General features: G+C 41.0%; 1 protein-coding gene across 3 annotated transcripts in view; it reads right to left on the reverse strand.

The window, feature by feature from the left end:
• Positions 1-15566, reverse strand: part of MFSD6 (major facilitator superfamily domain containing 6) — a 75546-nt gene that overhangs the window by 20516 nt on the left and 39464 nt on the right. For all 3 annotated transcript variants that reach the window (XM_045560342.1, XM_045560343.1, XM_045560341.1), the window contains one exon: positions 1548-1645. In XM_045560342.1, the coding sequence (XP_045416298.1) occupies positions 1548-1645 (98 nt within the window). The remainder of the gene's footprint in view (positions 1-1547; positions 1646-15566) is intronic.

Consider the following 15566-nt stretch of genomic DNA (forward strand, 5'->3'; position numbering starts at 1 on the left):
TCCATTTCATGGGTGCTCTCTTTTCTTGAGTCACTTATGAAAACTGTCCTGTACCACCTAATTCATATTAAAAGGAGAAAAAAGGTGTATGCATATATTGTTATAGTATGTATACTTTCTTTTCTGTAGGTATACAGATCTCTATAGAGTCAGCACATTGTGGCAAACCAATAAATAAAGCAATTAGACCAGGCAAGGACAGAACAGAAAGTAAAGGTGGGAAATCCTAAGAATTATGTTGCATATGTTGTTATTGCATGATTCTTTCCTGCAGTTTATGTTTATTGCTTTGTTATTCTTAAGTGACACAGTGCTGAGATGTGTGCTTCCTCTCAAGACCCTTCCAGAGTTCTAATTATTACAAACAATAATTTCTTGTAAGACCAAATTTCCATTCTCTATATATTTGTAAACAAAATCTCCTTTCACCCATTATACCATTGCCTCACACCTGAGAAAAGCACCTTCAAAGTGTATATATATTTGAATTTTATAATTATAATGTGAATATAAATTATATCTCCTTTCAATTAGGATAAGTTCTTTTTTTCATTGCCATGAGGGAATCTGATAAATAAGCTTGCATTTTGTACATTCTGTTTAGAGGTATAATTGTGAATTCTTCATCTGAAAAGATTGAAATCTCCAATCTTTCATCATGACAACTAATTAATTATGTTGATTGTACTATATTCGCATCCTCAGGGTAAGAGAAAATGATAATGGCAACCTACAAAGCTAATGAAATTGTATATAATCACAGACTGTTTAGTGCAATTAATGATTTAGTAGCATGGGCTGTCACTGAAGACCTCAATTCCAGTGATCTTGCCCTGAACCTGTATGTTAATCATGATGCCAGTTACTAAATGGTTTAGCCAAGCTGCTAACAGGGCTCTTCAGCATATAGTCAGACTCTAGGAGCTCACATGGGCAATAATCTTTGAATAGAAATCCACGTTTTCAGTGCTATTAAGCCACATGGCAAGAGCCTCCTTGGAATTTTTTCAGAGTTATATCTTGATGGGAAACAGTACACTGAAGAAAAAAGAAGACCTCATATCAGGATATTTGAGCAAAGATTTAAAAGGTTTATGAGAAAACAACAGTGTGAATATAATGCTTTAGTTATAAATCAACAGATGTTATAAAAATGACAATGTTTTTTCAGTAAGTATAGTGAACGTACAAAAACAAAAAAACAAGACCTTTAAAAGAGAAATCCTTTTATGTTTTAAAACCACCTTTGGATGTCTGTATCTAACAGCTGTATTTGGGAGTTTATTCTAGAGTTCCTCTTCCTTCGTTTAATCACAAGGGTGTGGGTCAAATCCAGCTCTGTTTGGCGCAACTGCAGAACAGCCCTCAGCCTAACTGCGGACCCAGCCCCGCTGACGTCATCTCTTCCTTAACAACCACTTCAAAATTATATACAACAGTAGGTCCACCCTTCCTTTACTGAATCAGATGCTGAAAGCCACTGGACTTCTACGTAGTCATACCTTAGGTGGGTAGAGAAATAATTTTAATTCCATCTGTTAACTTACCTTGAAGAACTTCCATGGGGAGAACAGTCCAGGCATTTTCCAGGTAGGAAATATAAATATAGCGAGCCGTATTGCAGGCCAGGCCAATGTACAGAACCCTAAAAAAAAAAAAAAAAAAAAAAGCAAAGGAAAATAAATTGAGGCCCTGGTATGAAATTCAAAACATGCAAATATTACCTACTTTTTCCCCTCCCCAAACCATTTGTGATCCAGCAGACAGTGTTCCAAACTCAAGAGTGGGAAAGCTGAAGGACAATTAAGTTTAAGCACGAATTTAGGAATAAGATTGCTTCTAACATATCTGCCCTCAGCCTTTCAAAATGCTTGTTAATATAAAAGCAAATATCACCCTTTCTGAAACTTAATTAGTAGCAGAGATGATGCTTTTTTAAGATAGTCTGGGCACATTGCCATCTGTAATGACATTATTGGCTTCCTTCCAGGTGGCTGGAGGGGAAATATGCCTGGGATTGCAGCCACTTCACTATGATGGGGGAAGGACAGGATCAAAATGAGAACATGTAAACATGAATGTGGCTTTGCTTGCGATACCCAAGACACCAAGTAGTGTCACAAGGAGACTCTCAAGATCATCAAAAACTATCACCCAATGATTACTATAAGCTATTTGGAAATCAAATACTTTTTCCTATCAGTTCAATTGATACACGTTCATCATTTTTTTAAATCCATGGTATCATACGGTTACAAAGCTGATAAATACATATCAACCTCTTACTTCGTCTCACCTTCAACCATTACCACCACCAAAAATATAAGTAAAAACAAAATAAGCAAAGGCCTAAAGTGCTGCACCCAAGCATAAGGTTACGATCTCTCTTATTCTAAACTGGATGGGCTGGTTTGGAAGCAAATAGTGGCTATGTCTCTACACAAAACACAGCCTAACCATAGGGATTTGTCTTTCTCAGTTGTTTTCCATTTACTGTTAACTTTCCTAACTTTCTTGTTTTCTAAATCCAAGTGGATGAAAAGTAGAAGGTAGAAATAAACGAATGTGACCATCAGTGGTATTTTCCTAATCTTGTTCAACTACATTTTTATATTAGAATCATTCCTATAAACACTGCTCCCTTTTTTCCAACATTGAATCAAGGAAAGCAAACGCTCTCAGGCACCAGCTGCCATTAATCTCAAACATGGAACAGAAGGATGGGAGAAAGATCAAAAAAAAAAGAAAAGGATTGAGGAGGTGAGGATGAAATAGGAAAAGGATATTAGAAGGGATTTAGAAGATCCTCAGTAAAGTATTAAAAAGGTCTGGTTCATCCCATTCCATGCATGTTATGTTCTTTGTACTTTTGTGTTTTGAGGAAAAAAGTATATCTTGCCATCATCTTTGATAACAATTTTGTTGATCAAACTTGCTGCAGATTCATCAATTTCCCACTGCTAGCAAAGAAAAAAAGGAAAATAAAATGCAAAATATACTACACAAACACAAGTTACACAAACCTATGCCTCCTTTTAAGTTCCAAACCAGCTCTGTGGATGACCTTTACTTAGCCTAACTCAGGGGTCAGCAAACATTTGTCTGTAAAGGGACATACAGTAAACAGTTTAGGCTTCACGGGCAACATGTTTATTACAACTACTCAACTCTGTTGCTGTAGCGTGAAAGCAGCCATAGACAATATGTAAATGAATGAGCATGGCTGTGTTCCAATGAAATTGGAATTGTGAACACTAGAATTTAAATTTTATATAATTTTCATGTGTCACAGAATATTATTATTATTGTGATTTTTAAAAACCATTTAAAAATGCACAAACTATTCTTAGTTTATGAGCTACACAGAAACAGTCAGCAGGCCAGATTTGGTCAATTGGCCACAGCTTGCCATCCCCTGGCCCTGCTCGTTAATTCCTAACATCCCGTACATCAGACTTACTCTGATAACTGTTTAAACTACAGACATCCAAGCCCACACTCATCTCAATAAAGATCTCTATGGGTGAAACCCAGGCATTCTGAAAGCTACCTAGGTTGCTCCAATACTGAGCCAAGGTGCAGAACCACTTATCTGTAGCTCATTCCAAGCTGTCCCCAATAATACTGTCCTACAATCCCAAAATAAAACGAATTTGGTCATCTACCTTCCTAGCGTTCACATTGCCTATTCTGAAGCTTTCTTTTGAGTCCACCTCTGAATCACAGTTGCCATGACAACCGTAATTCAATCCCGGCCATAGTCTAAAGCTCCTGGCCTAAAATAACCCAGAGTCAATCGACCCAGTTTAAGGGGTAGATTGTGCTACACCTTCAACCCTCTACCTGTGTGGAATTCAGTCACTGGGAGTTACTGGTCCATGGCTTCTGGGACGCTTAAGTCTCAGGTCGCCACCAACAAGCTGAGTGGCTGTAAATCTGATACATCCTTCACTTCTTTCCCACATGTCTAATTTCACAACTGATAGTTCTTTAGCACCAAACAGGTGTCCTAAGAAAGAAAAAGCAAAAGAAGTAGTATCCAGGGCAAGGTTACTTCATCTCTGTGAGCCTTAGTTTCTTCATATATCAAGTTGGGATAATATAATAACATCCATGCAGCAGATTTGTTGTGATAATTACAGCACAATGACCGGCCCAAAATAAGCACTCCATAAATAGTAGCATTATTATTATAATTATTGTTACTATCTTAAAGAAAATTATCCTTTTGTTTTCTGATTAAACTTTTATCCCAGAATTCCAAAAGAGAGAGGAGCACTAGTATTCCCTCCTCACCAACCATTTCCAGGAAAATAGTCGCTTCCAGAAATAAGCAAGGGTAAAATTACGAGCAGAAAGGAAAGCGGCATTTGGATCTATGAAAAGGCAAAGAAGCAGACATATATTTATTGACTAGTCACCAAAAAGTATTTCAGCAACCTAAGAATCTCTTTAGTATCTGAATGGGATATTTAAACTGCCATATTATTAACTGTTATGGGCTGAATTGTGTGTCCCCCCCACCCCACAAATTCACCCAGATTCATACGCTGGAGTCATAGGATAACTCCCAGTATCTCGGAATATTACTATATTTGGAAACAGAGCCTTAGAAGAGGTAATTAAGGTAAAATGAAGTCATATGGGTAGGTCCTAATCCAATATGACTGGTGTCTTTTTAAGAAGAGATTAGGACACAGGCACAGGGGGAAGACCCACGAAGACACTGGAAGAAGATCTAAGCCAAGGAGAGACGCCCTCAGGAGAAAAAAACCCTGCTGATGTCTTGTCTTGGACTTGTAGCCCCCAGAACTATGAGGAAATAAATTTCTGTTTTTTTAAGTCACCCAGTCTGTGGTACTTTGTTATGGTAGCCCTAGCAAACTAATACATTCACTCTCGTGAAATTAAGGATTTGCTGACAGAAAGGAATTTATATTTTACTCTATGATCTTCCATACAATCAAATTCTTCTTTTTGCTGAATATAGAGCACATGTTCAGGGTCCTAGAATTGTTCTGGGCACCGAGGTCTGGAAATACAGAAGAATAGTCTGAAGAATGCCCTCAGCAAGATACAGATACCTACAGAACATCTATAACGATAAAGCTCAGAAAGAACATTGCTTTCCTGTTTCATAGCAGGAAGTCATTAAGTAGAAAAGAAACAAAGGCAATTTTAGAACAGGTGGCTGGTATAAGTGGAACTACCTATAAAGAGGAACACCACTGATAAGGAGCAAATGATTCAGCAGAAAACACTACACTGTGGGAAACCCAATCACTTGGCAAACATCTTTATTCTGCATTTAAGCAAAATACAAGAGTAGGAGAAAAAAATACTTATTATAATTTCTTATACAACAACAATTCCCAGTATTAGCAGTTTAAGTTGATTGGTGGTTATCTTATAATAAAACTGGTATTTTTTCCAAGAGTGTCCAAGATATAGATACAATTATGAGTCATTCTGCAATTCCTAACAGTGTACTTATGATGCCTTACTTTTCTAAATTTAACCAACTATATGACTGAATGCCCCCTGAGAACCACTTAAAACCCCAATGAACATGAATTTTGCTCAATAAACACTTATTGAGATACCACTATGTACCATATGCTATGCTGGACTTGAGGGCAGTAGCAATGAAGAGGAAATCCTACTTGCCTTCAAGGGACTTACAGTCTAGTGGGGAGACAAACACATAAACAAGTTAAATATAATACAATACATTAAGAGATATCCACAAAGTGTTATGAGACCACAAAGGAGAGACCCTTAGCTACCTGGGGGTTCAGGGACCCCTGGGTTAGAAACAGCTGGACACAGAAGGCGGGAAGAGCATCATAGAAGGAGGGGTTAACCGCAGACTCTCAAGCATCTGTGGCCAGACAGGGTGATTGAAAGACACAAGAAGGATCACAGTCTAAGAATTTTTGAAGAGAGAAGTGAACTTTTCCAGTCCAGATCCCATCTGGAAATTATTCCAGAGACGACAACAGAGTGTGAGCAGCAAAGAAAGACCTAAGGATTATCCTACACTGCTCAGATCTAAGAGACAAAAGAGCAGCACCACCAGAGAACTCATCCTCAGCCTAACGAGTAATTGGCAACAAGCATTTTGCAAAACCTCTAATAGAGAAATAAAAGTTCTCAAAAAAAAAAAAAAAGTACACTGGATAAAAACAAAATATCCTGGGTAAAGATTGGTTTTTCTGCTTTCCCTTCAGATCTCACTCAGCTCCACCTCACGCCAGGTCCCGTCTTTCTTACATGTGATCACTGCATCACGTGCCTCTGCTCACAACACTTACTTCAGCTGTAACCCCACATGCACAGACTGACTATTCTCCACGGAGGACAAGGACTTTTCACATTATGTTAGCTCAGTTTTATCCCCAATGGCTGACACATAGCAGGCACTCAATAAATATTCACAAACTAGTGGGAAAATATAAATGCTTTAAATATCAATTAACAAATACTTACTGAACATACTATATGCTAAGTGCTAGGGATACAGTGATGAACAAGATATAAATATACACTATGCACATATTACAATTATATATGTGTGTATACATACGTATGTGTGTTTATTTTAAGATATCTGCTTATGGGATAGGAATAAGTGATGAGTATGTGAAAGAATGAATTGACTTACAGAAAAGGCCTAGAAATAAGATTAAAAAAATAGGTGTCCATATGTGACAACGCTTTTGACTAATGTTAATTAACTTGAAGATAAATATTGTCCCTTGTGTGGATAAACAATCGTACAAGGGAGAGCTGACTGTAGTTTGTTTATTCAGGATGTGTGGGGACATCCTGAGGCCCATGTGTTGGAACCTCAACACATGTGCATATGCAGATAACAGGGCTCTGCTAACCACAAGCCTGTCTCACCAGAAAAGCAGTACACAAGCCACAAAGCTCAAAGGGTCAGTGGTATTCCCGTAGCATAGATGAAGGAGTCACAAACAAAGATCCTGAACTATCAAGCAGGTATATCTGGCCACTGACCCATCTTTGTAGAATAGAATGTAAGAACCATGTTGTATGTCAGAAGAGTGAACGAGGGAGCAACAATATTCATTTAGCTGTGTACGTTTTGTGCAGCTATTGATACTTCCTTCTATTGTTTCTGCTAGAAAACGAAAAGGTAAAAGTGAAGTCTGAGCCTCTGCTGGTCTTAATCATTCTTTATTTTGCTGCCTTCAGATCTTTACTCTCTAATGACTGATAAGCTAAGCTAAGTACACTTAGGGTCACCATCAGCGGGCTCACTGTGCTGGTTCTCGGCCACATTTACATCTCTCCATTGTTTTTTTAGTTTATCTGTCTACTTTTTCTTAGGCTGTATATATCTCCACGTAGAAAATAAGGATGTTCAAAACAAATAGAACCTTGATTAATGGAACCCCACCACTTGGAAGACACAATGTGCTGTTTTGTTGCTATATTTTCCACTTAGGTAAAAATCGAATGACTGAACACACACACACTGAGATTTTGGTCAAAATTTTTCCAGGATACGGCCTGAGGTACACCGACAGCACAAAAACTACAATTTCCACAGAAGAATCACTGACATTTGGCATAGCAATTAATTTGAAAGAAGCCTCAAGAGTTTTAGTTGATCCTAAGCTAAATTTGAGGAGACTAAACAAGTTCATCAAAATTCAGGCTGAAGGAATATCATGACCAAATCAAAAGGAGATAATAATCCTGCTGTTCTTGACTATGGCCAGACCACATGGGTACAATTAAGGGCACCACTTTTAAGAGATCGGTGAGAAAGAGAGAAAGGAGCCAGAATAGGGAGAGGAAAGAAAAACGTGGGGAGCCCTGGATAAGATGATCTGGGAGAAACCCCTCAGGGAAGCGGAGAAGCAAAGTTGCAGGAGGGTCATTAGAGGATGTGAAGGACTTTCTGCTGAAGAGGGGGTGGGCTCACTCCTTGTAAGTCCAAAGTTAGAGCTGTGGGCAGGTGATGTTGTTCTGGCTGCTAAGCACCGTGCCACGGAACCTCAACACTTGTGCATAAGCAGGTACCAGGGTTCTGTTCCCCACATAGTTTGAGACCTGGTTAAAGCAGGCCATTTGCTGGAATTTTAAATTAGACAATACATTTTCTGTTCTGTTTAAGCCACTTTAGGTAAGGTTTTCTGCCACTTCAAGTGAAAGAGTCCCAAGTGACACAAAATCTTAGCAGCTGCCTTCTGAGGTAGCAAGTTCCACATCTCCAGAAGCAGCCAAGCGAAGGCTAAGTAGTAACCATTTGTCAGGGATTGGAGGAAAGAGACTATAAACTGAGATGAAGCTAGGCCTATTGATACATGGCTGTATTAGTTTGCTAGGGCTGCCGTAACAAATACTACAGACTGGGTGGCTTGAACAACAGAAATTTATTTTCTCACAATTCTGGGGACCAGGGTCCAAAATCAAGGTGTTGGCAGTGACGATTTCTTCCGAGGCCTCTCTCCTTGTCCTGTAGACAGCCCTCTTTTCCCTGAGTCCTCACCTAGTCTTCCCTCATGCCTGTCTGTGTCCTAGTCTCCTCTCCTTATGAGGACAGAAGTCACAATGGATTAGGGTCCACCCGAATGACCTCCTTAAAGACCCTAACTCCAGATGAGATACTGTGGGTTAGGACCTTAACATATGAATTTTCAGGGGACAAAATTCAGCCCATAAAAATGCCCTCCAAAGTGACTTACAGCTCCAGCATAAAGCAAAGCTTTATATCAAAACCCAGTGTTCTCCACAGACCAGCAGCTGAGTATGTGACACCAGCGGCAACTTCCCCAGGCCTCTATAGTCAGCATGAGGCCATAGCCTTGGAAAAGGATTCTCAGCATTGTGTACAACCGAATCAGACTATATTTACTCATTTACTTTATCTAAGGGATTGCTATTTACTTTCCCAGTGGTTGATGTAAAATTAAAAGCTCTTACAAACAGTGTAAATTAATGCAATTTCACAGTGGGCAGCACGGTGGGGCACACGCTGAGCCCTGACTGAGGCCGTGGAACCCACAGCACAGGCACACCTAAAGTGGGCTTTTCCCAGGCATGATCATAACTGTCTTGGTTGTACTAGAGGGGTTTTGAAAAGATCAAATAAGCATGTGAAGAAAAACTGCAAAACACCGCATAAATTGGTAAGCTACCGTTAAATAAAATGCAAATATTTCAGCAAGAGCAGCCACATCTTTTACAAATTCTGCCTGAGCCAGTACCTGGAGAAGGGCCTAAGATCTTGGGTCCCAACTTCCATTCAGGTCAGTTGGCTTTGAGGAAAGACAATTCTCTATATAGATCCCAGCAACTACTATCACAAATCCCATCCCCATCACTGGTGAGCTGGTCTGTTGTCACGGCATGGCCTGGATGAGCCTGCACAAAAGGCTTTGTGCACACTTTTGACTTATCAGCAAAAACCCAAGTCTTGGTGGGGGCTGGGAGACAGGCAGGGAGGGGTGAGGTCTGACGTGTGGTTTTTCCCATACTAACAGCAACCAAAGTGGAAAGTCAGATCACTGGAGTCAGAACTAAAAGGAGCCACAGTGGACACTCCAACCCTCTCATTTCACAGAGATGAGGAAAGAGAGGTCCAGAGAGCTGGGATGGGGCCACAAAGTTGGCTGGCCAATGGAAAGTCAAGGTCTCTGTCCCCCTGACCTACGTGCTATTGTCCTACTCCAAGATCCCTACATGAACTCAAACCTAGACAAGGGCTTGAATAAACACCTTTGGATTGGACCAGAAGCAGCAGGGACTGGCAGTGTTAGTGTGGTTATACTTATGGACACAGCAGCGCATCTGGATTAGGAAAGCTGGGTGTGTGTTTGTGTTGGATTTAGAAGATGGTTGACATTTTAAACTGTGAGGAATCACTAGGATGACTGGAGTAAGAGAAAAGCCATAAAGCAAATGCCAACCACTGCCTAATATCCTGGATCACAGAAGAAGGGCTCACCCAGAAGCAAAATTCCGTATCATGAGATGAAATGGGCCAAAAGATCATTTCTGCTGCGGTAGCTGCAGAAACCGCAGGTGTCAATGTTGAGGCAGGACGAAGGGTGAGCCAGGATCTCCGCTCCCACCTGTGGCTGGAGGTGGGCTGCAGCAAGCAGGCAGGCTTTGAAATCAAATAATCAGAAGCTGACTGCTCGGCTAGGAGACAGGAACAGAAACTAGGGAGGGGCACCACACACTCATGCACACACAGCAAACAGGATCGTGAGGGGACAGCGACAGGAACAGGCCACAGAGAGAATGGCAGGGACAGGGGCTGTCCAGAGTCTCCACCTCGAGCATGGTCCAACCATAGGACGTCATCAACCCTGCAGGTCACCAGAGCAGCCAGGAAGTTCCTCAAGCTGGGCTCATCCCACCAGGCGGCTGAAAGGGGCCCTGATCTTTTCCACTGCTGATCCCCGTGGCCTCCAGAGAACCCACTGTGAAGAGTCAATCCCCCAGAGGCCATCTGTCTCTGCTGGTGTCCTCCTTGAACATTCACTGGCTGTCAGAATTAATTCAATGTAATTCCCACTCACAATGATAAACACTTTCTGTCTGAAGTGCAATTTAAGTCATGGAATTGTCAAGTAAGGAACAAATGGAGTAGATACAATTACAATAAACTCCTACCCCAAACCCATCAACTAATAAACTTTTATGACTAGAAGTTTTGCTCTGTTATTTTTTTAAATGGGAACCTCTGACTGAATATATTTCATTCAAACCACTCCTACTCCTCTTTTTGTGACATTGAGGAAGAAAGAGCATTAGTTTCGGTGATCTCTGAGACCGCCAGTAGATACAGGGCCCACCTCAGGCTCACCCCCCCATACTAACATTTCTGTACTGTTCTCCAATTTTTCAGCATTTTTTCAACTTAGTATCTCATGTATTCCTGCCAATAATCTTCTGAAAAAGGAAGGACAAGGGTTATTATTGATCCTATTTTACAGCTGAGGAACACAAGGCCCTGAAAGGTTAACCAAGTTGCCAGGGTCACGCAGCTAAACAAACTGCAGAACCAAGACTCGACCAGGCCTTCTGCTGTCAGACCCTGCGCCTTTCCCACAGTCAGCAGAGCCTCCCCCGCCCCAGGATCATAAACCTTTTCGGGAAATTTAAAAGGTGCTCTTTTGCATACACACAAAAATTAACGACCACTTCACCTTAAAATCTTGTTTCACAAAGATTTGTTGTAATATTCTACCTGCATTTGAAACATGTAAGATTTCTAATAAAATTTCATTGACAGAGCTAAAAATAAATGAATAGTGATAATAGCAATAAAATTCATAGTAATTAATAGTAACTTGATTAATATTAACAAAATAGTAATGATACCAGTCTTTATCTACTTTGATGATACGAGCATTAGTGTCTGATATACATAGAAGAGCATGAGATTTATAAGCTACAGAACCTGGACTGAAGTCCCCAACTGCACCACTCAGAATGGGTAGACTTTGGGCAAATCATAGCAAATTTGTTCCTTTCTCGGCTTACATGGTAGATCTGCCCACTCAATGTACATGCAGAAAAATAAAAGTTTGCTACTGCTGGGCTCACTCCTACCATCATCCCACTATGTTAAGCCAGAGTCCCTATTCTAGTGTCCTCGTCCTCTGACTCTTAGAATCTTTGGGAATCCCAGCCCTCTATACCCACCTCAGGCTCCCCTTGCTCTGACTATGTATTTTGACATGTGTATCAGTCTGCTCAGGCTGCCAGCAATATCCCATAAACTGGGTGGCTTAAACAGACATTTATTCCTCACAGGTCTGGAGCCTAGAAATCAGAGAATAGGGGGCCAGCATTGTTGGGTCTGGTAAGGGCTCTCTTCCTGGCTTGTAGATGACCACCTTCCTGCAGTGTCCCCACATAGTGGAAAGAGAGAGAAAGAGAGAGAACAAGCTCTCTGGTATCCCATCTTTTTTTTTCTTTGTTTCTTTTTTTCAGAGACAGGGTCTCGCTCTGTCACCCAAGCTGAAGTGCGGTGGTATGATCACTGTAACCTTGAACTCCTGGGCTCAAGCAATCCTCCCACCTTAGCCTCCCAATCAGCTAGGACTACAGGTGCATGCCACTATGCCCGGCTAATTTACTTTAAAATTTTTTTGTAGAGATGGGGTCTTGCCATGTTTCCCAGGCTAGTCTCAAACTCCTGACTTCAAGCGATCCTCCTGCCTTGGCCTCTCAGAGTGCTGGGATTACAGGCATGAGAGTATCTCATCTTATAAGGGTACTAATCCCAGCATGTGGGCCCCACTCTCATGTTCTCACCTAAACCTAATTAGCTCCCCAAAGGCCCCATCTCCAAACATCATCACATTGGGGGTTAGGGCTTGAATATATGAAGGGGAAGGGTACAACTGTACCCTAGTAACATGCTTTTCATCTCTATCTCTAAGACCCACATTGTCTAACCCATTAGGAAGCTGCCCTGGGGCTCCCTGAACCCTGGCTACAGGCTCTCAGGTCCTCTACTCCAGGTCCCCAAGGAGTTAACTTGATCTTTCCACCAATGGAGGGGATCAGGCTTTCATTAAGCCACTGTAAAACGACTATAATAAAAAAACTGCTTTGCAAGGCTATTGTAACAATAAAAATATTTTTGAAAAGTATAAATTGTAAAGTCTATAATAATTTTTATGGGTGATCTAGAAATTAAAACAAAGACTATCTGATTTAGCCTAATTGGGAAATTCAACATAAAATTTTTCCCTATAAAAGATGCAAGAATCTTCTCTGTAGAATAAAGTACATTCCAGCTATGAGTTGCATTTCTGAAGCAAGGTAATAAGGAACAATGCTATTCTCAGGCACGTATGATAATAATTGATCTGTTTGCTGGTCTGGTCTTAGTTTGTTTTCTTTCTCAATTTACATTGCACTTCCCAGACAAGACTTAGGCAAAGAAAATCATACCTAAGTCATTAGGCTACTTTGGGCGTCATATTCCCTCCAGTCCTGTGCTTTTGCGGTCCCACGGAAACGCAGAAGGGCTCTAGTTCTACCTACCAGTGAATACCATCAAGAGAACATTAGAGATATATTCATCCAGCCATCATGTTCTCACATTAGGATGTAATTTTCATCCCTATCTTAGAAACACTGAACTTGTCTCTTCCCAACAGTCCTCCTATATAGGCCACTGCTTCCAGAAGTAACACTGACGGTAACATGGTTCCTTCTCGGAGGAAGATTTCTCAGAATGGACTGACCAGCTGATGGGAAGGAAAGTGAATAGAGAGGAGGAAGAAGGTAGTTACAGAAAACCTCAAATCATGGCATGGAGCCAACTGTTCTCTATGTGCCAATGTTTCCTAAAAGACATCTCCAACTTCATCCTTTCTTCCAAGACCTGGACTTATCAATACAACTTATCTAATGGGCACCTCCCCCATCCCGTAGGAACTGCACAAGTTCCAAACTCGAGTATCCTCTTCTGCCACCCAGAACCCATACTTTTCTCCCTGGTTCTCCTCCTCAGCGAGTGGCATCCACCTGGTGCCCACTCAACAAAACAACTGCTCTTCCTCACCCACCTATACCAGGTCCCACCCAAAAGAACTCTCAATTTTATTCACTTTACCTCCACTCCCAATGCCTTAGGCACCTCACCTTTCTGACATTTTCTTTTGTGTTTTACTGTCTCCCACCTCCCACCAGAATGTGAGCTCCATGAAAAAGGTGCCTCATCTGTCTTGTTCAACCCCTCATCCCTAGAACAGAAACTGTTTCTTGAAGGAAATATTGAATGGACACAATATTTAATTGTGAATAAACTTTCTATATGATACATGGTCATCATGTATCATACAGTGGAAACATTAGTTTTCGCTACTTATATTCAGTACGAATTAATCACATTACTTTCATCCTAACAGTACTAAGGGGAGCTAACAGGAGAAATAAGAGTAACTCTGATTTCTTTACCTAGGGGTAAAGGGAATCATTTGGGGCAATGGGGTACTTTAGAGGAATGTAGATCTCACCAGGAAGAGACACAAGAGGGTACCTGAAACAACTGAAAAAGTTGTACCAGACACTGGTCACTCAAAGTGGAAAAGAGGAAGACTAAGAGGTGAGATGGGTTTGCATAAAGGAACAAAATACTCGCCAGTATAACTCTGGGCCTATGAATCTATAGGCAGAGAACATGGGCTTTGGAGTCTGACTGGCGTGGGTTTAAATCCTAATTCTTTTTTGGGCAACTTAACCATTCTAAAGTTCTCATCTCTAAAATGGACACAACAATGCCTAAGCACAAGACTGTTAAAAGAATTAAATAAGGGCATATAAAGCATTTAGCACAGTGTCTTTGTAAATATTTTAAATGTAATAAAGCACTCAAATGGTAGTATAAAAATAATTACTCTTTTTACAATATTATCCCATAATTATATTTTGTTAAGGTTAGGGATTTTTTTACTTTTTTTTGTTAAAGAAATGGGGTCTCACTCTGTTGCCCAGGAGTGCAGTGGTGTGTGACCACAGCTCACTGCAGCCTCAAACCCCTGGGCTCGAGTGATCCTCCTGCCTCAGCCTCCCGAGTTGCTGGGACTACAGACATGAGCCACTGCACCCAGCACTTATTTTTATTTTTGGCTTCTCAATTATTTGGCTATTCTGAAATTTTGAACTTGCTTAAAAAAAAAACAACAACAAAAAGACTCCCATCTGGATTGGTACAAGGCATTAAATCAACAGAGGTAGCACACGTATCACCAGCTTACAATTCAAGAAAAAGGAACTTACAATTTCTCTGAAACTTCTTCAGAGAATGAAGTAAAATGAACCTTTCTAAAGTAGGGCAAGATAAATGATGATAATAAATTCTCAAGTAATTATTTGTAAAATAAATAAATAAAAGCAGGAATCAGTTTATGTCAATTGCTCAAACTCAACTCCCCTTAGAGAAACATCCTAACTCTTAGTGTAATGCTCAAGTCCTCACAGACCCCTGCCCACCTCTCTAGCATCATTATTCCCCCACGTTCAGGCCATTCACACATGTGGTTTCCTCTGTCCCCCAGATCTTCACGGGGGAGGGGGGGGTTCTATTCAAGACTGTGCTCACATTCCCAGCCTGGCGGTCCCCAATACCCAGGGCTGGGCCCAGCACCAGTCCGTGTCCTGTTAGGAAAACAGGGCTACACATCACCACCTGAGCTTCATCTCCCCCCGACCCCCCATTCCCCCTACCACCTCCTCGTGGAAAGATTTTCTTCCACGAAACCAGTCCCTGGTGCCAAAAAGGTTGGGGACCACCGTAAGCCTATCCAAGCTAAAACAACCGCCTCTCCTCCATCACTCTGGACTCCTTCACCCTGCTTTAGTTTTCCCTTATATCACTTATCATTATCAGAAATAAAATCATCTGTTTACTGCACAAGGTCAACCCCAATAGAATGTTAGCCCCACGGGGGCTGGTCTTTGTCTGTCTCATTATACACTCCATCCAGCCCCAGGGTCGAGAAACGTGCCTGTCACCCAGTGTGTGCTTAATAAATACTTGTTGAAGGAGTGAATCGGTAACA

Source organism: Lemur catta, chromosome 8 (assembly GCF_020740605.2).
Source record: "Lemur catta isolate mLemCat1 chromosome 8, mLemCat1.pri, whole genome shotgun sequence".
Taxonomy (NCBI): Eukaryota; Metazoa; Chordata; class Mammalia; order Primates; family Lemuridae; genus Lemur; species Lemur catta.